General features: G+C 41.1%; 1 protein-coding gene across 1 annotated transcript in view; it reads right to left on the bottom strand.

Annotated features, from left to right (window-relative positions):
• Nucleotides 1–828: 828 nt before the first annotated feature.
• LOC139470189 (arrestin domain-containing protein 3-like) overlaps nt 829–26939 on the bottom strand; it is a 36563-nt gene continuing 10452 nt past the window's right edge. Inside the window, exons 2-7 of the mRNA XM_071252873.1 lie at nt 20890–21039; nt 14295–14518; nt 13166–13348; nt 6338–6517; nt 5363–5576; nt 829–4904 (exon numbers count right to left, since the gene is read on the bottom strand). Of these exons, the coding sequence (XP_071108974.1) occupies nt 4756–4904; nt 5363–5576; nt 6338–6517; nt 13166–13348; nt 14295–14518; nt 20890–21039 (1100 nt within the window). The 3' untranslated portion in view covers nt 829–4755. The remainder of the gene's footprint in view (nt 4905–5362; nt 5577–6337; nt 6518–13165; nt 13349–14294; nt 14519–20889; nt 21040–26939) is intronic.

The following is a 26939-nucleotide window of genomic DNA, read 5'->3' as shown; positions in this document are numbered from 1 at the left end:
TAGGTAAAGTGGGCTGACACCGTTTAAGTATGGGGGCTGTGATAGGCATAACGCTACAACCGTTTCATACCTTTCTTGCTTTAGCCTATCACGCCATTCAGTCACGGTCACGCAGGCACCCAAGTCGGGGTTGTGTTTTATGATTCTGAACGCAGCTATAAATTGACCTCGTTAACAGTTAAGACGCGTGAAAGTAAAAATTCATGAGGTGAATTATATTTACTATCACCTACTGTTGCTATGGAAACTAAATAAAACGCATATTCCTTTCGAGTCGTTTGAGATTGGGGATGTGTACAACTGATAGGAATCTCGCCAACTCAAACAGCAAATACATCAAGTTTCGAATGTTAAGAAAATATAAAATAACATCTCTAGCTTAACACAAGAAGACGAGTGAATTCGAACTTGAACTGTGTGGAGCTGCAGTCACCGAACCCATTGTTGCGCTTGTTTCTTTTCTAAAATAAAATTCCATAAGGATATGTAATATTTCGCGAGACTATTTCTGAAAACTACAGAAAACTATTTTAAACCTCACTTTCAGCAGGTCATGCCGTGTGCTATCTTTATGTGTATTTAACGCTTGTGGGATATGCGATCCCAGTGCAGTGGAACGCGCCGCTGAATTCTCCTCGTGCTGGGAACCAGGTTGAATGATACCAGCACCGCAGACCGTAACGCTGATTGATAGCTCCACGCACAAACAGGACAACTGTAGTTGTGTTTTATTATTTTTATTAGTACGTAAACATTTTAGCATATAAAAGTGAAAGAAAATAGCGTTTCATTCAGTAACATGTTAACTTTCATAAAATACAGATTGTTTTCAAGTATTTTCAAAAATATTCATCATAATATATTGACACGATTAATGATATATCCCATATACGATTATAGAATTACACAGAAAGATTGATAATCAACATAAATAAAACTCAGTGATCTTTGCATTGCAATGAGTACTTGCTGTGTTATTTACAAATAAAATCAGAAGGCAGAGGAGACAGCTGTCCAACATGTAGAGCAATGCCTCAGAGTTGCTGGAACTAAGGCTAAACTATATATTGTCCATCCTGCTACCCGGGGCCACGTCCACAAAGCGATCTTAGCACTATGTCGATCGTATTGCCCAAACTTTAACACTGGTTTACAGTCGTAGTCCGAAGAAGGCTTTGTGGATGCCGCCCAGGGCCATGTTCCGAACAGAGACCTTTGCCCTACGATGTTTCGAAAGTCTTTGTTAATGAAGCGCTAAAATCACTTTGTCGAACGGCCAAGTTCTATCGGACACTACCTGTTGTAAGCCCTTCAGTGGAAGCAGTCTCTCATGGATCCTACATTTGAGTGAGAGATTTGGTGTAAGCCGCTTTGAACATTCTCATTAATATTGCCATAATATATATGTGCACGAAAACGTAGTTTGAGGGGTCTAAACTGACGCTGTCCTTGACGTTTACCCCTTTCATAAACGTCACTGTTAGCTAAGAATGCTAAGTACATAATGTTTTCTTCTAAATGCGAATATTTCTATAAATACAGCCTCATGATGATAAACTAGTGTTTACAATCATAATGATTATATTAATACCGTGTTTCTTAAAGGTATTATTCACTATGGAATACAGGATGATTACAATAAGCTTATGACCGTAGACGATAGCAACGACGTAGATGTAGAGCTACAATGCACGTTTCCACACACAGTGAAACCTCTTTATTCCGGACGTCACCTTTCCGAATGAATGCAAGCCATACAAAAATCCAATTGACGAGGCAAGTTCACTGAGAAGATCATTTTGTTAATGTGGACGGTCCTTTACAGTATTTGCCCGGAACGCGGTGTCCGGATTACCGAGGTTTCACTGTACGCACGATAGTTGAAGTTGTGACATCGGATCCGCTGTTGCAAACGCCACGGTCAGTGTAGCAGAATAAACAATGCCATTATATAAAACATAATGGTAATGTGTAAACATCAATTTTTTTTTATCAAAGAAATAGATGTATAGCCATTACTCTTACCAAAAAGGTCTAAACGCTGAAATATGTTATGGTTTAAAATACATTGAAATGTCAGCTGTTTCGTGAAAAGCTGAGACGTGAAAAGGCAAGGTACGGATTTGTGTTGATGAACAACAAACAGTAAACAATTATATAATTCCTTGTAACTGTTCCGAGCAGAATAGTCAGCCATGACATCCTATCCAGCAAGGCGTGTAAAGAAAGAATGTGTAAATGACGCTTTGGATGTCGTTACCAGGCCAACATGATAAAACATTTGCACTCTTCATCACAGGAAATAGGTAAAGAGGAATGGTGGGTAAATATATCATAATAAATGTACATGGTATACTGACATTCCGGACACGGCCGATGTGTTCCGATGTATGTACAGCATTATTCCGTAACCGATGTGGCTTTTACCGTAATGACACGAGTGGTCACGAATGCTGCCAACGTGCACTTGATGTGTACGATGATAAAATAGTTTTACTCCCACATGTGTCTCTGACAGTTGACGTAGGTCGCTGACACCGTTGCTGTTGACGTTGACGTTGATGACCGAGGATCATGTCAGGAAGGTAAATAGTGAACGGAGTCTCCAATAAGAGATGTCGAATGGAGAAACTATTGCGACGTGAACTCAGGCACATCGAGGACTGACAGACCTGTATACAGTGAAATCTCCAAAGGCCGGACCCCGTCAATCTGGAAACCCCGCGATTACAAGGTGATATTGCTCCGTATATGATTCTCTCATTTGGACATTTGTTAATCCGGTCGATCCCAGATATAGAAATATAATAGTCGGGTATACGAAGGCGACGCATTTCAAGGTCATTGTTGTCCCTTAAACCTGAAATACACACTCTCAGTCGATTTCTTTCTGAGATCTATTGCCACAAATACTTGGAAAATTGTAGTAACTAAATTGTTAGATTGGCGTTGAAGAAGAATGTAAGAACCAACATCGAAACATCGCTACATCCAATAAATCAAAAGTTGTTATCCAAACAGTTGTACGTTTTGTTATGTAATTACTAAAATTATGCATTCCGTACTCTGTAATTGTACATATCATTACTTCGCAAACGACAAGTTCTTTTCTGTAAATATTAGCTCTCGCTGTGATGCGTTGTCAAAATATCTGTTCAATCAGAGGTGTTTATAATGATTGGAAGCCTCTGATTGATTATTCAGAAAAGAGTATTTTCCATGCATGGTTAAATATACATAGCATCTTGTTTGCTTACATAAACGTTAGATAAAAATATTTTTATGCACCTTTGTAATCTTTGCAATAGAAGGACGTCGACTCAATCAGCGAACAACGGAACACTGGACTAAGTGAAAGTCGTTCATAACACATACGTTGACATACTGATGGGGTTGTTTTATAGGTAAAATACGGTTCGACATGATAGGCTTAAGGCGACGTGTCTTTAAGGAGTCTACACGGTATAACTCTACACGCATGAGTCTACATGTGTAACATGCTTGTATTGTTACATTTTACCAGTACAAAATACGATTGTTCAAAATATAACTGTACAATATGAATGTTGTATCATTTTATCACTGGTCATATGACGGTTAATTTAGAAAATCATACACGGTTTGGTGAACTTAACATATGAACTAACATATGCTCTATATACTATCTGGGGTCACGAGTTGCCCAGTCGTCTAAGGCGCCGCGATTCGCTGTGCAGAGTTGCGTCCCTTGGGCACGCCAGAAGCTTATGATTGTGGGTTCGAATCCCGGTTCTCCCCGATTATGTTTCTAGGTTTGTCAGCACCATACCCGTGCTCGTGGGTTTCACCGAAGTGGTAAACGTCTGAGACCTGCATCACTTCGGGCTTTCCTTCCACATTAAGCTGACACGCCGTGATATAACAGGAATACTGTTAAAAGCGGCGTTAAACCCAACTCACTCACTCACTCATATACTATCTGTCCAGTATTTACAGGTTGAAAAGTAAACACTATAATTCCGCATTCAGTAAACAATTCATATTCGTATGTCCACTATCTTATACGTGTACGTGACTCCCGTTAGGTTAAAACATAAGATACCATAGAGAACATTCGAAACATAATTAAATTCGAGGTAAGATATATTTACATGGAATCTACAGACAATACCTCCTAATATAGGGGCAGATGTTGCCGTGAGATGAGCAGATCCTCTTACCAGAAAATAAGGATGAGAGAACAGAATTAACTGGATTCCGTTACAAGTAACTACTTCCTACAACAGCTGCTATAGCTTTGCTTCTGATGTTGGGAGATTGTTCAATGGCGATAAAAAGCCATATTTCTACAGAATTGTTCTTCTGACAAAACCTATTCTCATCCCAACCTTGACTTGGCTCGCCAAACGGTCCTGTCAATCACGGGGTCCTGTCTTGTAACGGAGAGCGTCGCCTTTTTCTGCTTCTGTCACGAATTCCATTACTTGACATGCGCATCTTCATCGCAAATAATTCAGCACTTAACCTTTTTCCTGATAAGGTTGATTAAATATACATAAAAAAGTCACGTTAAAAATAACTTGAAGTGACATAAAGTTTCTGAAAATACCGAAATTACGCCGACCTGTCAGCTTTAGCCTATCATATGACAAATTGGTTTTACTCAAGTACGGTAACACCGCCAACATCAGATGGTATGTCAGCCTCGTTTTAATGAATTTGCCAAACCTCGTTTTGAAAATCGCGAATATACCCGACTACCCCCGAATGATCGTTCTAATCATCAGTATCGTCCCTTGTTTGGTCGGCCATGTCGTAATATGCATACATAGGGGTGAAGACGAGGTCGCCCTGGGTGTAGTCGGTGTCGTCCTTGTCTTTAATGTTGACACGACCGAAGACACACTCCTCGTAGCTAGGTGGCGCTGTGTGTAAGAAAACAACCTTGGATTGTATTGGTGCTAAATATGAACACCTGAGGAAAATATGATTGAGAATGAAATTGATTTTAAATAATAAAAATAATAATAATAATAATGATTATAATAATAATAAAAAACAACCCCTTTTCGTATTTATATGACATCTCTGCTTAAAGCAGAGTCGAATGTACGATTCCGACTACATCATGAGCATGTTTTTGAATCACTACCAAATACTGATGATACCAGGTGGCACGCGTCACAAACACATACAAAGGCAAGTCAAATACAAGTACTTCATCACTCATATTGATCATAACGTTTACCAAGGTCGATTTATTACATTCGTGCAGGCTATATTTATCTTCTTTCACGTACATATACACCGCCATGACAAACATGAACTCCATCGCAACGACGCACGAAATCCCAGACACTGGAAAGAAGGCTGCTAGACTTACATTGCTGAATGAGTTTGGTTTTCTTTGCTTTCGCTGCTGCTACTGCAACTGTGTCTTTGGATGAGAAGGGCGTGTAGTAGGGTGGTGGCTCGACGGGTAGGGGGTGGGGCATGAAGGTCCCTGGGGTGGGCCCACACATGGGGATGGTGCCGATGATGATTTCCTTGTCAAACTCTATCGCGTCACAATTACATCCATCAGTCTCACAGATGAACTATAAGAGAAAACTATAAATATATACTAGTAGTACAGTGAATCCCCGTCTCACGGATGAGTGAGTGAATGAGTTAGGTTTTACGCCGCTTCGAACAGTATTCCAGTTATATCACGGCCTGTCAGCTTAATGTGGTAGGAAACCCCGAAGTGATGCAGGTGTCAAACAAGCACACAGAAATAGGTTTCTGGTCTGCCTGAGAGACGCAGTTTTGCACAGCGAATTGCGGCGCCTTAGACGACCCGTGCCCCCTCACAGGTGTGCTATAACAGAAAGCAAAAATGTGACCAACCATGAGATAACGGACCTTATGGTTGAAAAATAAAACTTTGACTTCTCATCATACTTTAAAACTACAGTAACTTAGGAACTCAAAAATACAACAAGCTTCAATTCATATTTATTACAGAGATACATGGCATCAAACGTTTGAACTCATTTTCTGCAAAGCCCCATTTTTTAAATTTGATGTAGTTGATGTAGCCTGATTAATTGAAAGTAGACATGTATGCTGAAATGTTTTGAAAAATGTTTTTATTACATTACAAACTAACGAGAGAGAAATAATATGTTTGTACAGACCGCACACCTTAAGTTGACGTCAAGAGCCCAGTTGTATCGAAACACCAATAAGGTCCCTTTTATGGTGGGTCACAATTATTTTGTACACCCGTCTGAAACCCCGTCTCCCCTTTGTCACCTCTAACATGCATATGACGTTCGCAAGGTCATGACATGCAGCTACATATTGTCACACTGACCTGTAATACATATTTGGTATCTATGATGCTGCAGCCTGCGAGATGAGACGGGGGAAGAGGGGGGATAGTGAACGCTTCAGTCCATATGTCTTCATTCCCCGTGCTCAATCGATCACGTTTTAGCCTCGTTATCACTTTCTTCTCCTGGCGGGACTTTCGATCCGCGTGGTACGACATCACCTGGAGAGACGAGAACAAGATAATCAGGCCAGTCCAACATTTACTGATGACCCTACCTTGACTAGGTCAGACAAACATTTACTAATAATCTTACCTTGACTAGGTCAGACCAACATTTACTAATGAGGTTACCGTGACAAGGTCAGACCAACATTTACTAATAATCTTACCCTGTCTAGGTCAGACCAACATTTACTATCAATCAATCTTTAATGTATGAAAGGCCATTGGCCCATATACACATACAGATAAACAATATTATTTACAGCTGTACAGCGCATTTTATAATTATTTGATAACTAATATGATGCTTGACATATAATAAAGGTATTGTAATAACATTGGTAATAACCACAGTGGCAGCAGTAGTAGTAAAAAATACATAAGGAATACAAAAGGAATGGAATGGAAATATGAAGTTTTACGTCGCAAAGGCTTTCAGCCATAGCGCGACATTCAATACAAAAGGATCTATCAGAAATATACTCATCATGTCAGGACAATTTGACAATTTAAATGTATATGCATTTCTAGTAGAAACAAACAGACAAAAATGAAATGTAGATACTCCTGATCTAGATGCGAAAGTTTCAAAACAACTTATTATTTCTGGACATATCGGATTTACTAAGTAGTTTACTACGCACTCGTAGACTTTGATAGATGTATTGTAATATCTTAGTTAATGTTTTACTAGAGATACCATTAAAAGATAATATACTAATAATCTTACCTTGACGAGGTCAGACCAACATTTACTAATAATCTTACCTTGACGAGGTCAGACCAACATTTACTAATAATCTTACCGTGACAAGGTCAGACCAACATTTACTAATAATCTTACCTTGACAAGGTCAGACCAACATTTACTAATAATCTTACCTTGACGAGGTCAGACCAACATTTACTAATAATCTTACCTTGACTAGGGCACACCAATATTTACTGATGAGCTTACCATGACGAGGTCAGACCAACATTTACTAATGAGCTTACCGTGACAAGGTCAGACCAACATTTACTAATAATCTTACCTTGACTAGGTCAGACCAACATTTACTAATAATCTTACCTTGACTAGGGCACACCAATATTTACCGATGAGCTTACCATGACGAGGTCAGACCAACATTTACTAATGAGCTTCCCTTGACGAGTTCAGACCAACATTTACTGATGATCTTACCATGACAAGGTCAGACCAACATTTACTGATGTTCTTATCTTGAATAGGTCAGACCAACATTTACTGATGTTGTTATCTTGACTAGGTCAGACCAACATTTACTAATAATCTTACTTTGATCAGGTGAAGCCAACATTTACTGATGACCCCAGCTCCATTATGTAAAAGGAAAGAACAAGTGCTACTTGTTTGTACGCGCTTTAATGGCAACATATTTAAGTCAAGTAAACAAGTACCCTTATTATCAACAGACCTGGATTCTTAATTTAGTAACAGAACGTACAAACGTGTTTGTAGTCAGTAATCTACAGCCAATCCGGTTATTCTCTTTCCCCTTGGCATTTTTGAATATTTCAACGGAATGTATGTATAAGAAATCCGGAATACATCAGCGGGAATTCTGGTAATGGACTGATCCGAGAATATGTTTAAGAGTAGTTGAGACGCCTATTGAACAAACTCTACAAAACTCCCCTAAATATAATTGGCCTCGTGATGGTGAGTTGATCTCTCAACTATCTTAACTGGCAGTATAGTTTGGCAACACACACGCTATGGGTTCACATGAATAAATAATATTTGTTTCCTCTGTGGCTCAAGAAGAAACCTATCAGTACTATATAAACACTGCGATCTCACTGGAAACACATACAACTATGCTTGACTGCATCCTCGAACTGTCTCAGTACAATAGAGACATTCTTTCAAGATAACAACCCAACATATTGTTAACGGAAAAAGTATGCCAACAAAAACTTTTTTCCTTACGAACTTCAAGACAACTAACTCTCCGATCTGATGCATCATATTTCTGAAGATGTAAATATATTTAATCAATAGTAACTATTCGCTCAGCGGCTAGGGTGTCCTTTTCCACTTTTTGAGTAAGATCGTAGGCAATATGTCAACTATATGACGGCTGTGAATAATATACATGAAAGTCCAGGGTTACTTGTTATTACCCTGTTAACAGCTGATGATGTAGGCATTCCCTGGATTCACCACAACATTGATTGGATGTTTGTTTGTTTGTTTGTTTGTTTGTTGTTTAACGCCGCACTCAGCAATATTCCAGCTATATGACGGCGGTCTGTAAATAATCGCGTCTGGGCCAGACAATCCAGTGATTGACATCATGAGCATCGATCCATGCAATTGGGATACGATGACATGCATCAACCAAGTCAGCGAGCCTTACCACCCGATCCCTTTAGTCGCCTCTTACGACAAGCATAGTGGCCTTTTACGGCAAGCATTCTATTGGTTTAGTACCTGACAGACAAGGTCTTAACTGTTCTAATCTTAGTTGTCTCCTGGCAGTGCGAAGGATGTACTGTTTAAGTTTCAGTTATCAGTATAAAAACTAAATGACACAGTACGTGAAGGTAGAAGTACAGATAGACGTAAAGATGACCGCGTGATGTCTGGTCACGTATGAGTGAGTGAGTATGGTTAACGCCGCTTTTAGCAATATTCCAGCAATATGATGGCGGGGTACACCAGAAATGGGCTTCACACATTGTACCCGTGTCGGGAATCGAACCCGGGTCTTCGGCGTGACGAGCGAACGCTTTAACCACTAGGCTACCCGACCGCCCCGGTCACGTATGATAAAAAAAGAATAGTTTGCAATAATTCCAACATTTAGTGAGACATGATACGTGGTTCTCTTCTGCGAAACGCTTGCATTAGAAATATACTTGGGTCATCACTGACTGGGTTGATCAAATGATAACTTCAGGGTCCTATACGCCCTGTCAGTGTACAGTGGTACCTCTGCAAAGCAAGCTGATTCCCACTCGTTTTAATAATATTTGGACAAATGCATAAAAAATAATTGGTTCTCAGTTTTTACATTCAAAAAAATTATTGTTCATTGGACATGATGAATGGTCTGAACAATTATGTGTTTTGGCAAAAAATATGGCATAAAGAAATGTTTAGCTATCCATTTCCGAGAAACAGAATGTCTGTCTGGTCTGTAAATTAACCTTTTTGAAGTACACAAGTGATGCTGAAATGCTCTGTAGATCTGGTGAGATGAGAAACGGTGTCTGGTGGAATACGAAACAGCTGTTTCACGTCAGACAGGGGGTTACGCCATCACATTGTAACACAACCCATACCTCGGCTACAACCGTGACACCACCATTACAACAGCACTTGGCCAGCAGAGCGTTTCGTGAGTTTCTATGTTCAAGCCACGTAAGCTTTTCGCCACAACACTCTGTTTACCAGTCTGTGACACGCGGTCGAGATCAGGGGTTACATGTTGGTTAACATGGACATTGCTCTCCTTGACGGCGTTCCGCAAAGGATCAAATCCCAGCTTTGTGGAACAAGATCCAGGTCTACTCAGTGGCATGATGGTCTCTGCAAGATGGGAGTGTGCAACACTTTTCATAATTCCAGTTCCAGAGTATTTTTCGAACTTGACTGCCCATAAGGTTGTGGTATGGATTTCGCCACTTTTGTCATTTATTTTGTTATTAACTTAAAGATTTCTGTATATTCAAAGAACAGTTACGAGTTAACCTAAGTTGTGATAAACTTGAAGAAACGTGAACGATAATTAATCCATATGCATATGGAATACTGTAAGGGTCATTTTCGCGTTTTCGCATTCTCGCGATCTCGACCTTTGGAAACAAAAGAAACATGCCAAAAGGGCGAGAGTGCGAGATCGCAGGAACGCAAAATTTCGTCTGTATCATTTGGCCACAGCGATATATCATAATACATCGTCAGCAGCATTTAGCCATAGGAATATGTTCATTGCCAGTAGCATTTAGCCATAAGAATATATATAACGTCAGTAGCATTTACATATAGCCATAGCGATATTAACACCGTCGGTAGCATTTAGCCACAGCGATATTTACACCATCGGTAACATTTAGCCACAGCGATATTTACACCATCGGTAACATTTAGCCACAGCGATATTTACACCGTCAGTAGCATTTCGCCACAGCGATGGTATTTACACCATCAGTAGTATTTAGCCATAGGTATATTTCTATCGTCAGTAGCATTTAGCCACAGCGATATATATATCGTCAGTAGCATTTATCCAAAGCTATATTTATGCCGTCAGTAGCATTTAGCCACAGCGATATATATATCGTCAGTAGCATTTAACCATAGCGATATTTATGCCGTCAGTAGCATTTAGCCATAGCGATATAAATGCCGTCAGTAGATTTAGCCACAGCGATATATATATATCGTCAGTAGCATTTAGCCATAACTATATATATATATGGTCAGTAGCATTTAGCCACAGCGATATATATATCGTCTGTAGCATTTAGCCATAGCGATATTCATGCCGTCAGTAGCATTTAACCATAGCGATATTTATGCCGTCAGTAGATTTAGCCACAGCGATACTTATGCCGTCAGTAGATTTAGCCACAGCGATATATATATCGTGAGTAGCAATTAGCCATAGCGATATATATATATCGTCAGTAGCATTTAGCCACAGCGATATATATATCGTCTGTAGCATTTAGCCATAGCGATATTTATGCCGTTAGTAGCATTTAGCCATAGCAATATTTATGCCGTCAGTAGATTTAGCCACAGCGATATATATATATCGTCAGTAGCATTTAGCCACAGCGATATATATATCGTCAGTAGCATTTAGCCACAGCGATATATATATCGTCAGTAGCATTTAGCCACAGCGATATATATATCGTCAGTGGCATTTAGCCATGGCGATATTTACACCGTCAGTAGCATTTTAGCCATAGCGATGTGCGAGTATCCATGACATTTTGTGACACAAATAGCCGTAGCATGAAGCCAAAGCGACATTAACTACACCGTAGTGACATATTTTGCATCGTCGGCAGCATGAAGTTAGAATAAAATATAGTGTATATGGTAGGGCAACATTAAGCAATACTGACATGACGCCCAATCCTATCAGCCCGTGAACCCAATAGCGCCCAAGGAATGTCTCCAGACATGACTGATAAACATCCGTGAATGCTTGCCAGACAAACCTCGCTTGCGTTAAAGTTTGTTGATGCATGATTGTCAGCTGATCAATCCCACAGTCCTGTTTTGTCAGGTTGTAAACGGTACCCATGACTGTGGATCACCCTCCTTTGATGGAGACGAACACGGCTCTGACCCTGTCAGGCCTCCACAGAGATGCTACTTAACTCCTGGAAGAAACTAATTACCTGGTTTTTGGTTTAAGGACGTTACACGCGTAGATAACGCCGCATGTTTTTGGCAGTTTAGGATACATTATACGGATGATGTCTCTCGGCCCATGCACAAAGTAGCCTTAACGATAAGACGTACGGGTTTATATTTCCCAGACTTTACCGAGGTCGTGGTCTGAACCTTTACTATTAGGTGTCTGGGCTATATATATATATATGAGTGAGTGAGTGAGTTGGATTTACCGCCGCTTTCAACATTATTCCAGTTAAATCACGGCGTGTCAGCTTAATGTGGGAGGAAAGTCCGAAGTGATGCAGGTCTCCATGAACAAAATTTTCTTATCAAGACACGTTAGATACATACAGTTAGGAAGTTGCGGGTCTTGCATAAGGTACTTCTGTCCCATGATATAGAATCAGTCTAGTATCTAAACACGTTGCCAATGTGCAGGAACATTTCAAGTTTGATATATAGGTAAGTGCTGTTTTGATGTTAAACGATTCACTCCAACGTTTGAACCAAATTACATTCCCCATTACATCATATCTAAGTAGATCGTCAAGCAATTTAGCTATTTCACAGATGAACTAGCAGTTATCCGAGTTAGTGGACCACCTTGCAATACATGCCTTATCTCCCCAAGGTGATGTGCGTGCACCAATGTGCACATTGTGTGGTGGCGGTGGCGGCCAACTAAGAGTTTTCGTCCCTCGCGTTCTCCACGAACCATTTCGGGTGTTCAGAAATATGCCCAAAATGAATAGTTTGATGGCAGGGGTGACTATTTGATTGACTGTGCTCAGTAAATAAATAGTGTTTTGGATGCAGGTGGGAATATATATTGTTCTGATATAATTCCCTCTTTACGCATCAAAAGGATGCTCACTTAGAGTGTTTCGTCCCGGGTGTTCTATATTAACCGTTTAATAGCCATATGATGACTGTTACGACAGCATTGAACCTACACATACCTGTTTGAGTCTGATCATCTAGTCAGATTTCCGCTGAGCAGATGGACCACCTACCAGTTTGAGCCTGATCTCCGCTGAGCAGATGGACCACCTACCAGTTTGAGCCTGATCTCCGCTAAACAGTTGGACCACCTACCAGTTTCAACCTGATCTCCGCTGAGCAGTTTGACCACCTACCAGTTTCAACCTGATCTCCGCTGAGCAGACGGATCACCTACCAGTTTGAGCCTGATCTCCGCTGAGCAGATGGACCACCTACCAGTTTGAGCCTGATCTCCACTGCGCAGATGGACGACCTACCAGTTTGAGCCTGATCTCCGCTGAGCAGTTGGACCACCGTGTATGGTTCTCGACTTCTGTGTACAGGAGGAGCACCTCCCCCGGGACGCACCCCCGGCAGTTGGTGCAGAAGATGGCGCTGTACCCACCACACTTGCACAACCAGCATCCGGCGTTCACCTCCCCCTCACACCGGATAGGGTCCTGGCGAAGAAATCATAGCGGTAAAAGTGAATGATTATAAACATGTTTTCAGGACTCCATTTCAGTTTTACGAGCGACGTCGTTATGAATGTCAAAACAGAACGTCGCCAGAGATCGATAAACTATGAATTGTGAACTGTAAACTGTTTTTTCGCTGTAATATTTGCTACAGAGTGACATTAGAACATACGATCATTTCCGAATGACTAAACGACAAGTGTTGAGCTACACAGATAACAGTATACAAACCTACAAGCTAACAAAACTTCCGTGTCGATTAGGACAATATGTATACAAACATGATCATGACAAAATATTGTTAGAAAAAATTATTATTTGCCAGTTGTATAATTATGGATGGTAATAACGCTTAAAAAAGGAAACTCGCTGTGCGGAGTTGGTCCCTGAATAGTATGCTCGTGGCTTCGAATAACACATTCGACTTGATTATGAATCTTACGTCGTCAGCACCGTGCAAGTGGGTTTCACCAAAGAGGAATACGTCTAAAGCCTGTGTCTCTTCAGGTTGTCCTTTCTCATTAAGCTGTGATACAACTCAAGTCCAACTCAGTCAATTCATTGTATCTAGACCATTTCGGTAGTCCAGTGGATAGAGCGGAGAGCGGAAGATCGGTGATTCGACCCCCGCGTCATACCAATAGACGTTACAATATGGTACTTGTTGTTTCCTAGCCCTGTGCTCGGCATTAAGGGGATAAAACAAGCACAGGCCTGCTCGCAGTCCGTATTCAGTGTCTGAATGGGGAATTCATGTTAAACTGCGGCGTGGTATCTCAGTTGGCTAGCACTATACATCAACATTAGTTCATGCAGCCACATACATGTATGCATGCAGTAAATAAGTAATAATCTTGAACGCGACGTTAAACTCCATTCCACCTCACTTCACCTTATATCGACGTAGGAATGTAACGGGTATTCTCACCGCAGCACGCGCCTCCTTGTTGAGGTCCAGGTTAGCTATGACAGTGAAAGCCTTTTTACAGTGATGGTCAAACTTCCATGGTTTGTCGATGGTACCTTTCACCCAGTACCGGATGTAACCGTAGCTGCCTTCGAACGACGACGGTAACGTCGCTGGCAACAACAGGTCGAAGGGGAAGGTGTGGTGGCCCGGCTGCAAACAGTTTGTATCCTCGCCTCGCACGTCTGGAAGGTGAAGACAACATTTACAACAAGCCTGCATCTTGTGGGATGACACCAACTTCGTGAGAGAGAATGACAGGTGGTGGTTATACTAAAGGTATACTAAAACACATTGTTTGTCAAATTCATACATTTCGTTAAACTAAAGTAAACAATTAAAAAACCCGACGCCAACGGGGTCATATATGGACAATTTACCACCTTGACGATTAAACCTAACCGTGAGTGAATGAGTGTGTGTTTTGGGTTTTAATCTTTAGCATGTTTGTTTTTACACCTACGACGCATATCATACACTAAATATACAGTTCTTGTTTTGAAATATATTTGTATAATAGTTTAGCAAACTTAATAAATAGATAATGAAAATGTATTTTCCTTTGAACAAATTCAAAAGATCTTATGTCAATCACGATTCTGAGTCAGTATACATTCGTCACCACTCGCCCCTTCCGTAACCTATTCGGCTTGTCCCGGAATAACACGTGTTGGTCATGAATGAGTGAGTATAATGTCCCAACCAATCAAACCTGATTTCTCTTACTATAAGGTTTATTATTTTTATCATCTCTCAACGTTTCTACATTCCCCGTGTTTCACCCGACCAAAGTCAAACTCCATTTATCCGAGAGCTGGTGAAAATGTCAGGATTAACAAATGTAGTACAAAAAGTGCGATTATTTACGACCTAAGCATCCGGGCAGAGGGAAGTGATGTTGGCCCAAAATAAAATAAACAAGAAATGTTTATTTGAAGGCGATGTATTTGAACGGGGTATCATGGGTGCGTTTTGGATCTAAAGTTTGCACTTTTTCGGCAACTGTTTTCAACCTAGTAACGTTTTGATAAAGTTTGTAATTTTGTGGTCACATCCAATTTCCATTGTATGCTGAGGGGCCTGCCAGTTTGCGGTTTACGGTAGAATTATGCAGTATTACTAATCCATTCCACCTGTAGTAGTATGTAGGTAACGGAAAACGATGAAAGGACCTGAACGAATCTGGAAGCAGGTAATATAAAAGCGAAAACAGCCTTTCCATATTCATAAAAAATCGCGTCCTAACGAGTGTACGATTCCGGCTATATCATGAGCATGTTTAAGAATCACTATCAAATAGCGATAGTTGTTCTCGGAAAGATGAGCCTATCCAGCCCCACTAGTGTCATTCGTCACAAACACTTGCAAAGGCAAGTCAATTGTTCACATGAAAAACACTGGAACTTATGATACAAGTCAAAATAGGGAATTGCATCGGACATCATTGTTGTCACTGATGCGTCATATTTGGAAACGTCCTCCACATATATACCATAAAACCTATTGGAAGCATTACTGAGACTTTGAATGTTGCAACCTTATCTCAAACGTTGTGAAATGTGGACACCAGGGGTTGGAGCTGTAGGAGTGAGTGAGTGAGTGAGTGAGTGAGTGAGTAAGGTTTTACGCCGCTTTTAGCAATATTCCAGCAATATTACGGCGGGGGACACCAGAAATGGGCTTCACACATTGTACCCATGTCGGGAATCGAACCCGGGTCTTCGGCGTGACGAGCGAACGCTTAACCACTAGGCTACCCAACCGTCCAGTGCTCGACATAAAGGTTAAGGTGACTATGGATGGGAAAGTGGAGGTCATCCCTCTTGTCACACAGTCATGTGGAGAGTGTTTTGCCACTCTGAATCTCTATGCACAGATCTAAATATGAAACCGATGTCCTTTATTTCTAGTTCAGGTGGGTAAATCAATAAAAGGGAAATGTCTCTTTGCTGATTATTGAACGAAATGTTTGCATCTCAAATACTTCTGACGACCAGTATTTAGAGACCACAAATGCGAGGCAGCACCTTCGCATGCCAGGTAACTTCATTCAAACAGTACGAAGATGTCAAAGTTGTTTGTTGCAAAGACTCAGTTTTGGCAGTTTTTGAAAGAAGCAATATGTATCAGAACACGTTAACGTCAAACCCACGTTAACTCTCCACACGTGTGTCAGCATCATTTCATCGCCACACTTTGAGAACACCTGTTAGCGATCATGGATAATTAAGAACAGTTCGTGCGAACGCAACCTGATATACCGTCTTGTGCAACTGATTGACGCTTGGATTTAACAAGGAGCAGCCTCATGACATAATGTCATATTCTGGTTATCGTTCTTGACAACCATTACACACAACTGGCATAACACATATATCGCTAACTGGCTGTGTAAAGTGTCGGTTATAATAATTCCAGCAATTAGCCATTGATATGCAATGAAATACATTTGCTATAGTTCACGCGTGAGTGGTACATCCTCCGTGTCAAGAGCTCCCAGGTTCTATTCCCAGATTCGACCCAATAGAAACCTATGATTATGGGTTGGAATCCTGGTTCGGGCTTTCCTCCCACATTAAACTGACACGCCCTGATATAACCGGAATACTGTTAAAAGCGGCGTTAAACCCAACTCACTCACTCACACTTATGGTCTTAGGATGAACCATTACTACGACCTTATACCTTGGGCTTCCTCCGCCGTTCAGCTGATATAATCGAAGTGAGGTTAAAAGTGGCGTTAAAACAAGCTCACAAATCACCCATGTGTGATAAAAGGGTATGGTTCATCGATAAATGAGGTGAGTGAAAGTTCATCACCACTCCACCAGCCATCGCGTTACTTATCCACGCCAGAATATCTGGTCTATGTACCGCAGCACCCGAGACCAAAATAAACAGACAGGAGCATGTTGTAATGACTACCACGTGCCAGAAAACTGCAGTCCGTCCATTTATCCACTTATCAGCCTCAAGCATTTAAAGGACTAAACGTCTGTGCATTATTGTACAGCCCTCACATACCGCTCTCACCGGAGACTTATTCGCCACCATTTCGCGTATACCCATCCTTATCTCAAAAACACGGTTAGGTGAGCTTTAAGTCAATTCATCAAATAATTTACCTCCTAAAACTGACTGCAGCTTCTGAAATAGTCCAAGCTGTTTAATATGAGATTCAGTTATCAGTCCCCAGCGAATACGTCCGTGGAGGTACCTGTACCTGTCGTCATCACGGCTCGCGCTGTTGGCTTACTCCCTATCCGGTTTATTGTAACTCAGCTTGGATGTATACAAGTTATCAGGAAGTGATGTGAGACAACTAGTATCAACAGTGCAGCCAAGACAAGAAGCTGTGCCGGCACTTTGTCTTGGCTATCCATTATATTTGGCATTTCCTTTCCATCCTAACCTTCACAAGGATCGTGCGGAAAGAAATTAAAGAGGCATGCTTTTATTCGAAAACTAATATGTGTATTATATGACAAAATGGATCACAATTTAATCGTTATTGTGCAGAAGTCGGAGTTTCCGAACGGTGCACGGTCGGTGTTAAGAGCTGAAGGCGAAAAAGCCCAAAGCAACAGACCTTCTTCGAATATGTTTACGATAAAAAAAACCCATAAAAAGTCGTTGATATGTTCTCCAAGACGGGATGATATATACATGCAAGCTGGCGTAATGATATATACATGCAAGCTGGCGTAATGATAGATAAGTCAGATGAAAAAGGGCATATGTAGGAAACGAAACGTAAGGGAGGCCTAATGCTGTACTGTTTACGATAATGGAATCGATGTAAATATCTTCTGTTCATATACGAGGAACAATATTTGAGGGAACCCCAAAAATGTATTCAGAAACGATATCATAATGTAAAGAAATGACATTGTGGAATTTATTATTCATAATCAAGTGAATATCTGGTCCATGGCCGCGAACATCAACACATGCACGACATCTTCTGGGCATACTGGATATCAAACACCGGATTGTCTCCCGTGGTATACTTCGCCATTCTTGTAAGACCTTTCCAAATTCTGGGAACGCTGAGGAACGCTGAGGTCGGTTGCGAGGACGTCAGCCCAGAACATCCCAAAGGTGTTCAATCGGTGCCATGTCTTAAGAAATTCGCTGGCCAGGTCAATGTGTCCCACATGGCTGCCTCAGACAGTTGACTGTAACACGAGCTCTGTGAGGATGCACACTGTCATCCCGGAACTCAAAGGTTCTCAACTACGCACTGGGCAAATGGGAAGACCGCTGGTCGTAAAATATCTGTCCACATAACGTTGTCCGGTCATGTTCCCTTGCATAATCTTCAGATGCGTCGTTTTGTGGCATTTGATGCCAACCCAGACCATGATGCTGCCAGCACCGTGCCTATCGTGTTCTGCTCAACAAAGTGGTTGTGACGTTTATTGGCACATGCAGGTTTCTAGGATGTGTCACTGTTGATGGCATGTGTTACATGTGCAACGTGCAAATTTTGAGCGAGTTTTCTATCCGTGTTCAGTAGCTGTGCCTTGTGCAACAAAGCTGGGCATGTGATTGTTACAGATGAAATGACAGAGGTTCCCTTAAATTTTGTTGCTCGTACATTGTGACATGTATTGGTATTATATTTCATGAAAGATATTTAATCAAAGAAAGTCTCTAAAGCAAGAATACATAACTCTTTTCTTGATGTTTTGTTTGAAATATCTTGGTTTGGTAAATGTTTCAATGTTCCCAATGAACCAATCACAACCCATTTCCTAAACTGTCAAATTTAGTTTGCAAACATGTCAAGGAAACAGTGAAACGTTAAGAATTGTAGCCTTTATCGAACCCGGACCAAATGACAGTAAACACTAGCCTACCTCATGCACCACCGAACAATGTGTGCACTATAACTGATACTTCTAAAAAAGTGTATCACCTCATGGATTCTAGGTTTCTAATTTCGGCAGCATATGATTAGGATAAAGAATGTGTATATCAACATGCCTACGTGGTTTGGTAGATAAAGTGACTGCCGGGAGCGAAAGGTTGGTGTTTCTATCCCTGGCCGCGTCATTCCAAACGACGTTATAATATGGTACTTGTTGTTACCTTACCTGGGGCTAGGTATTCAAGGGTATAAAACACAGTCCGGTCGGCTCGGAGTCAGTATACTGTGTTCAATGCAAACATTTTGAACGCCAAGTAAAACCCCACCTCACCTCACCCCAATATGCCCTCTGCTGACGCTGCTGCTGAAGATACGCCGATAACGGTGATAATGAAAATGAGAAAACAATTCAGAACATATGCAACATTACACTGCAGACGGCTTTCTCACTCGCGAAGCAACAGACCACAGCAAACAATAATAGCCATCGCACTGTCGCTGCATCATTAAGTGAGGAGTGTTGGTTTTACGCCTCTTTGGGCAGTATGTCACTTGTATCCGGGTGTGTAAGGTTAATGTAGGATGAAAGTGATGTAGATCTTACACGTTACCAATTTGACGATACCTACCATTAAAGGTGTAATACTGACGAACCAAGGACCAATCCGGGATTCGAACCCTCTGTCAGCAGATCCTGGCACGATTAACGGGCGCAACACTGCACAGCAAACGGCTGCACTCTATACGATAAGGCGACCTGTGCCCAGTCACCATATGGTTGTTTTGATGGCGATTATGACACAAAGGATGTTATATATTTAATCCCTATTTACTCTAAATCAGCTGCTTACGTTCACATTTTAACAGCAAGACGTTGACACGTAAACCAACAAATAATAGTTTTTTTCTACAAACTCTAACGTATGTTTCCTATCATGTACGTATCTGGTGAGTCTTTTTTCTATGAGTTAATAGATAACAGAAGTGGGAAAAGGAATGAACTCAACATTTCTTGAAAGGGAAACGTCTCAAAACCAGATGAATTGATTACACAGTTATTTAGCGTGAAAGTTGGGTTCGTGATAAAGATATTTGCACCTGAGAATCCATGATGACCAGATATACATTCCCCGAGTTCTCCACTGTCACATTTGGTGCATTTATCCGTCTTCTACTGTAATAGTTCCAATGGGTTTCTTATTTTGGAATGCAATTCTTTCATACAGAGTTTTGGAAATCAATCTCATACATACCCACATGTAGGTGTACATAGAGGGGTGTACTATTTATATACAACACAGCGGTGAGGTGAAGTGGGGTGTAGGTTTACTGCACTTATACAACGACGTGCATGCACATGTGTGTGTGTGTGTGTGTGTGTGTGTGTGTGTGTGTGTGTGTGTGTGTGTGTGTGTGTGTGTGTGTGTGTGTATGTGTGTATGTGTCTGCGTGTACTAGTCCGAACTTATGCCGATTTTATAGTGCCAGCCCACTGATATGCAATGCCACAGTTTAGCATGAATATCCCATTCAGACACAGTTAAATGACTCCGAGACAACCAGTCCTTGGTTAAGCCTTTATGCCGAGCGCCAGACAGGGTAACAACAAGTACATTCTTGAAACGTCTTTTGGTATTACGTACAAGTCTCGTCGTTGCCCCACACTACTTGTTCAGGTCTCACCTTTGCCCCACAGTCTGAACCTGTGTTTGAAGTAGCCCTCCTCCGCTGAGTACTCCACCGTCTCCAGACGTTGACGTCCCCCACGTCGCCCTACGTTCTCCAGCTCCGACCAATGCACATAAGCCCGGCCCAGACACGTCAGCCGGAGTTCTGCACAAACAATGAATGCACACGTGAGTTGTGTGAATGTATATGAACATTAAAACACAGTTGATACTTATGGGTAAACCGTAACAACTTGCAATGCATGTACGTAGCATTTATCAATTCAGACACGATATTATGCTTTCGGTACACATCAACGACCCTCGGACGAACGAACACGCTTGTAACGCACTGACGGATATAACAAACTGTTTATTGGTCCTGTTCATTTGCTGTGTATAGGGAGTACTCAAAGTCAAAGTCAAAAGAACTTTATTGTACAAAAGGCCTCCGGCCCATATACAAGAGAGAGTTACTCATGTAAATACAATCATAGATGTTATACACTGGGATATACACGTTGTTTGATTAATTCATGTCTTTTGGCTAATTCATGCTTAATATATAGAGAACGATTTAATATATTAGATTCGTTCTTTGTCGTCAGATTAACTACAAAGACGTTTATCGGTGGCATTGCGATTAAATAATCTTTTGTAACAAATGTTATATTTGGGATAACGCTTTCTTTTTAAACACAGATTCTCGTACTTTTTTGGGTTGAGTCCCGTCCGGGATTCGAACCCACACTTGCCAGAGTGAGGCACCTAATCGCCAGCACTCAAAGTCAGCGATCTAACCGATCTAGTGTGGGTTCGAATCCCGGACGGGACTCAACCCAAAAAAGTACGAGAATCTGTACTTTACTAAGAAAGTGTTATCCCAAATATAACATTTGTTACATTTGACCACTTTCTAAATGGCATTGTGTATTCAAATAATCTTTTATATATTTCTTTCGAAGATCATTGTAAAATGGACAGACAAACACAAAATCAATTTAATTTTCTATCTCAAGATTTCTTAATGGACAAATTCTTTTCAGATTTTCTATGGACAGTTTTCTTCCTTCATTTACAATTAGGTCCAGTAAACCAAGTCGATATTTAATGAAATTTTTTCTTAAGTTTTCCGAAGTGTGTACTCATAAATATATTTCTGGTTGAAGTAAAGTCTTGAAAGTTTTGTTATATTCATAACGTGAACTATGCTCTAAAGTGGAATGCAATTCTTGGTAGAACATATTTATAGACCGATTTCGAAATGTATAAAGAAACATATTTACATTTCCAACTGACTGACATAGCCAAATAAAACCAAAACCATGAGAAAATAAAAGATTTCTTATATGCAATGTCCAAGTATTCTTTCCCATGTTATCTAAATGTAGAAGCATGTTATGAGCTAAGTTAGGGTGACGTTTTTCATGCATATGAAGGATTTTAAACCAGTATTTTACACATCTAATCTGGGTATCTACATCATTCACCATAAACCATACAATTTAGTGTAGAGGATCCGACACACAGAAACTTTTTACATGCTGATAAGTGAACCTTCTCTTAACAGTCATAACGTTGATACCCCCATACTTCAGAACCATACAATAAAATTGGTTGTATCTGGGTATCAAAAGGCTTAAAGAAGATATTAGGTCACATCGTTCCAACTTTATGAGCAACAGACATTACACATATTAAAGCTTTCTTTGCACGCAAGGACAAGTCAAGGGCACATTTTCCCAATTCATTGTGTGTAAGAACCAGATTCCAAAATATTAATAGTATAGGCTGTAGATGTGCTTAATGAACTAACAGTGGTGGTCCTTGTACATATCAAATATGGATACACGATAACAAGATATGGAAACGATTTTTATTGCATTTGTCAAACAAAACACACGTTCAACGTTTTTTATTTATCATACAAATCTAAATGCTATCGAGGCATATGAACATTAATAAACACCAAAGTGGCTACGTATGTTACTATGTTTTCATTTTAAACACAGTGTACTGTTTTTGACCACAAGTTGTGTCACAGCAGGTTGCCTGCACGGCGTTGTTTTAAGATCGTGTGATGAGGAAACACGAAGGGTGCTCTTGTAATGGGTCTTCCTATCTTGATATACCTTGCCACTCAGTATTCGCCATTGTACACACCAGACAAGAACTATATATATAGCTATACTGATAGTTCTCCCCCAACACAAGAACGGTGATCTTACAATATTGACAGCAGGGAAATAATCAGCTTACTGAGTAAATATTACGAAATATATATAACAGTTTTAAAACGAGAATGGGTGCGGCGTATGGAAACGAAACCCTTCTCACGGAGGCTTTAATAGGATATGTTTGTAAATAGACTAAACTCTCTGCGTGAAATTGATTAAACTTTTGGAGATAAGAAAGCTAATATTCACCACAAGATGGATTGGCTATATCTTCACGAGATTTTAATTAAGAATTGAATTTCATTTTGGGTTGATTGGAGTATGAAGCTTCATGGCGTGTGAGTGTGAGTGAACGAGTGTGTGTATGTGTGTGTGTGAGTGATTGTGCGTGTCTGTGTGAAGTGAGTGAGTGAGTGTGTGTTTGTGCGTGAGTGAGTGAGTGTGTGTTTGTGTGTCTGTGTGTATGTTTGTGTCAGTGAGTGTGTGTGTGTGTGTGTGTGTGTGTGTGTGTGTGTGTGTGTGTGTGTGTTACAAAATATTTCCCATATTTGGACTTCATTACTGGTAATAATCGTAAAGACACACTGGTTAGAATGTTCTGTTAGAACTCTTCTGATGTAAACCGCCTTGAGAACTTAGCCAATTATATTAAAAATGCAATCTGTCTTCGTTCTTCTTACCTGTTAATATTATTTCATGCAGCACTTGATGTGAAACTAAATTATATATATCTGTACGTGGGCCTGAGGCCTTATTACCGAATAAACTGATTGATTGTGTGTGTGTTACACGTTGGTGTAGCTTCGAGGAAAAGGATAGTTTCGGTTATGCTCTGAAAATACAATTACAAGAGAGTATGCTATTCAAGATATTAACACACATGGAACTTCATACCGTAATGTCTTAAAAAAACTGCAAAATATTGTTGTATTTACCTATAAGGCTCAGCTGTAATGAAAGCAAGTACACGGACTCTCAAGAAAGTAGCCAGAGAGCTAATATACCAAGCAGTGTCTACATACGTCACTGGGAAAGCGTCAGTTAATGGTGGACTATATACAGGCCGCTATATATAGATCAGACTGTTTTTTTATTTCTTTTTATTAAAATACTGAAATTACTAGTAGACATATTCGGTTCTTAGTATAAGATGGTGTCATATGATAACACCTGCATTTTGGTGTGGGGTTATCACCACATGTATGCAGAGTTGACATTCATCAAAGACTTTCTCTTTTGGACTCCTTAGCTTCAAAGAGCTACATAGACATATTGACATGTTTATGGGAGCTTTTTCAATGTCAAAATATCTTTAACACTCTCTTAAACCTGGTTGGAATGCAACACACGAATAACTTAGTTCAGCTTGCGTCTTCATTCAGACACTGCCCCGTGGGAATTCCAGGTTACAGATAGTACCAACCTGTGCTGGTCGTTAGAGTGAGTGAGTATGGTTTTACACCGCTTTTAGCAATATTCCAGCAATATCACGGCGGGGGACGCCAGAAATAGGCTTCACACATAGAACCCACGTCGAGAATCGAACCCGGGTCTTCAGCGTGACGAGCGAACACTTTAACCACTATGCTCCCCGACCGCCCCGCTTGTCGTTAGAGGCGACACTAGTCGGGTTATAAGACCCCGGGACTTCGTTAACCGCGTGTCGCCGTACCCCAAAAGCGTACATCGTTGCTCATAATATCAACCTTATAATCAGAGCGAATCTTGATACGACTGAAATACTGGTAAACGAGACGCAAAACCCAACAAATCGTGTACAGAAACTAGGTTAAGTCTAGTTGATGTAAACATAATTTATTTACATACATACGATTCCTACGTCATATATGTTCTTCTACAAATGTGAAATCGGCAAAACGATCGCGGATCCGGGTTTCAAAGGCAGAAGGGCGTGTTGGTTGGGGGATGGGGGTGGGGGTGGGGGTAGGGGTGGGGTTGGGGGTGGGGGTTGTGATGGTGGTGCTGGACACCCTTGACATCTTACCTCCCTTTGGTTCTGCCAGGATAATGGATACATCGGCTATAGGGCAGCATTTGCTGCGGTGAGTATAAATGCTGCACCCTGGGCAGTCCACGCTGATGGCATTTGGATCTGCCCAAACGCATGTCACCTGGGAAGTTGCACAGGCCAGCACACTGTCTGGGAAATTTCCTCTCAGTGTTGGAAACAATTTTTCAAAGATGTACAAACCTGACATGAAACACATTTCAGTAGGCGCTGCTACTGCAACGATGGTCTACCAGCACTCGCCCATGAACTATTTCTAGAAACAGTAAGCTATTGTTTACCTTCAACATCAGACAAAGAAGAACAGATGGACCAAACATAAACTCGCGCCACAAAACACATGTACACTTGCTTACCTTGTATCAAGGAGACCACATCAACAACAAACGTACGTGAGAAGTGAGTGAGTGAGTGAGTGAGTGAGTGAGTTGGGTTTAACGCCGCTTTTAACAATATTCCAGTTATATCACGGCGTGTCAGCTTAATGTGGGAGGAAATCCAGAAGCGATGCAGGTCTCAGACGTTTACCACTTTGGTGAAATCCACGAGCACGGGTATGGTGCTGACAAACCTAGAAACATAATCGAGGCGAACCGGGATTCGAACCCACAATCATAGGTTTCTGGTGTGCCCAAGGGACGCAACTCTGCACAGCGAATCTCGGCGCCTTAGACGACTGGGCCACCCGTGTCCCCGTACGTGAGACGAGTGGGCAGATGCGATTAACTATACCACTCAACCAGAGTGCAGGCATTTAGCTGACAATAACAACGTGAGTTAATATGGTTACATGACACTCAAGACGTTTCTTGTGTTTTCATTAATTGGTCAGTTTTATTAATTACCTTGCAAGGAATGTGACGTATGTAAGAGGATTGCTGACGGCGGGGGACACCAGAAATGGGTTTGACACATTGTACCCATGTCGGGAATCGAACCCGGGTCTTCGGCGTGACGAGCGAACGCTTTAACCACTAGGCTACCCGACCGCCCCCGTATACATCTCAGACAGGAATATATAAGTTTTATGCAGGCAAACCGATGGCTGATGAACTGATATTGAGTGTCGCCGGAGTCCGATGATACACTGACTCACCCAGGTCGCACCTCATCGAGTCGACCGGATCAACCGTTCAGTCATATTGTCAGACAGGAGTTTTTGGGTCGTGTTCCACAACGGAGACAAGGGTATACCAATAGAGACCTCCCCGTGCAGGGGGCCGTGGTGGCCAGGCCATCTAAGCCGCCCAAAATTTGCTGTTTGGGGTTGCCTCCCTTAGACGTTCAGGATCATATGATCCCATTTTCACCTAAAGTGGTAAATGTGTAAGACCTGCATAACGTCGGAGGTTCCTTCAACATCAAACTGACAAACAGTGATAGGACTAAACTACTGGTCAAAATCTTTGCTTATATGACAATATATCGGTGATATCTAAGTCACTTAGGTTCTTAAACCCAAAACTTTATGCCTGAGGTCCCTTATCTTAACATAGACAGCCAGCCATAGCGCTGCTACAGCTTTGAGGAACGAGCTCCTGGGGAGCTAAGGTTGGAATGGTTATGGTATGCTCGTCACATATATTCACACACGCTCAAGTAAAAGCGGTTTTACAATTGGTTCCCTGCCTGTGACTATTAAGGAGAGTCTGCTCAGTTTGCACTCTAACCATGACTATAAATGAGGGTCACCCTAACTATACTACTACGAATAATAATGTGATTGACAAGATTCAGGGAAAACACGGCAAATATGTAGACCTCGCCTTAGGTTTGGTACCTCCCAACCTGTTGACAGACATTGGGAGAGCACCAGGATTTGCTACCAGGAATGCAGTCCTTCTGACAATCTGGGTAATG

Source organism: Haliotis cracherodii, unplaced genomic scaffold (assembly GCF_022045235.1).
Source record: "Haliotis cracherodii isolate W230 unplaced genomic scaffold, xgHalCrac1.p SCAF_1, whole genome shotgun sequence".
Classification (NCBI taxonomy): domain Eukaryota; kingdom Metazoa; phylum Mollusca; class Gastropoda; order Lepetellida; family Haliotidae; genus Haliotis; species Haliotis cracherodii.
This window is presented reverse-complemented; position numbering and strand designations above follow the sequence as displayed.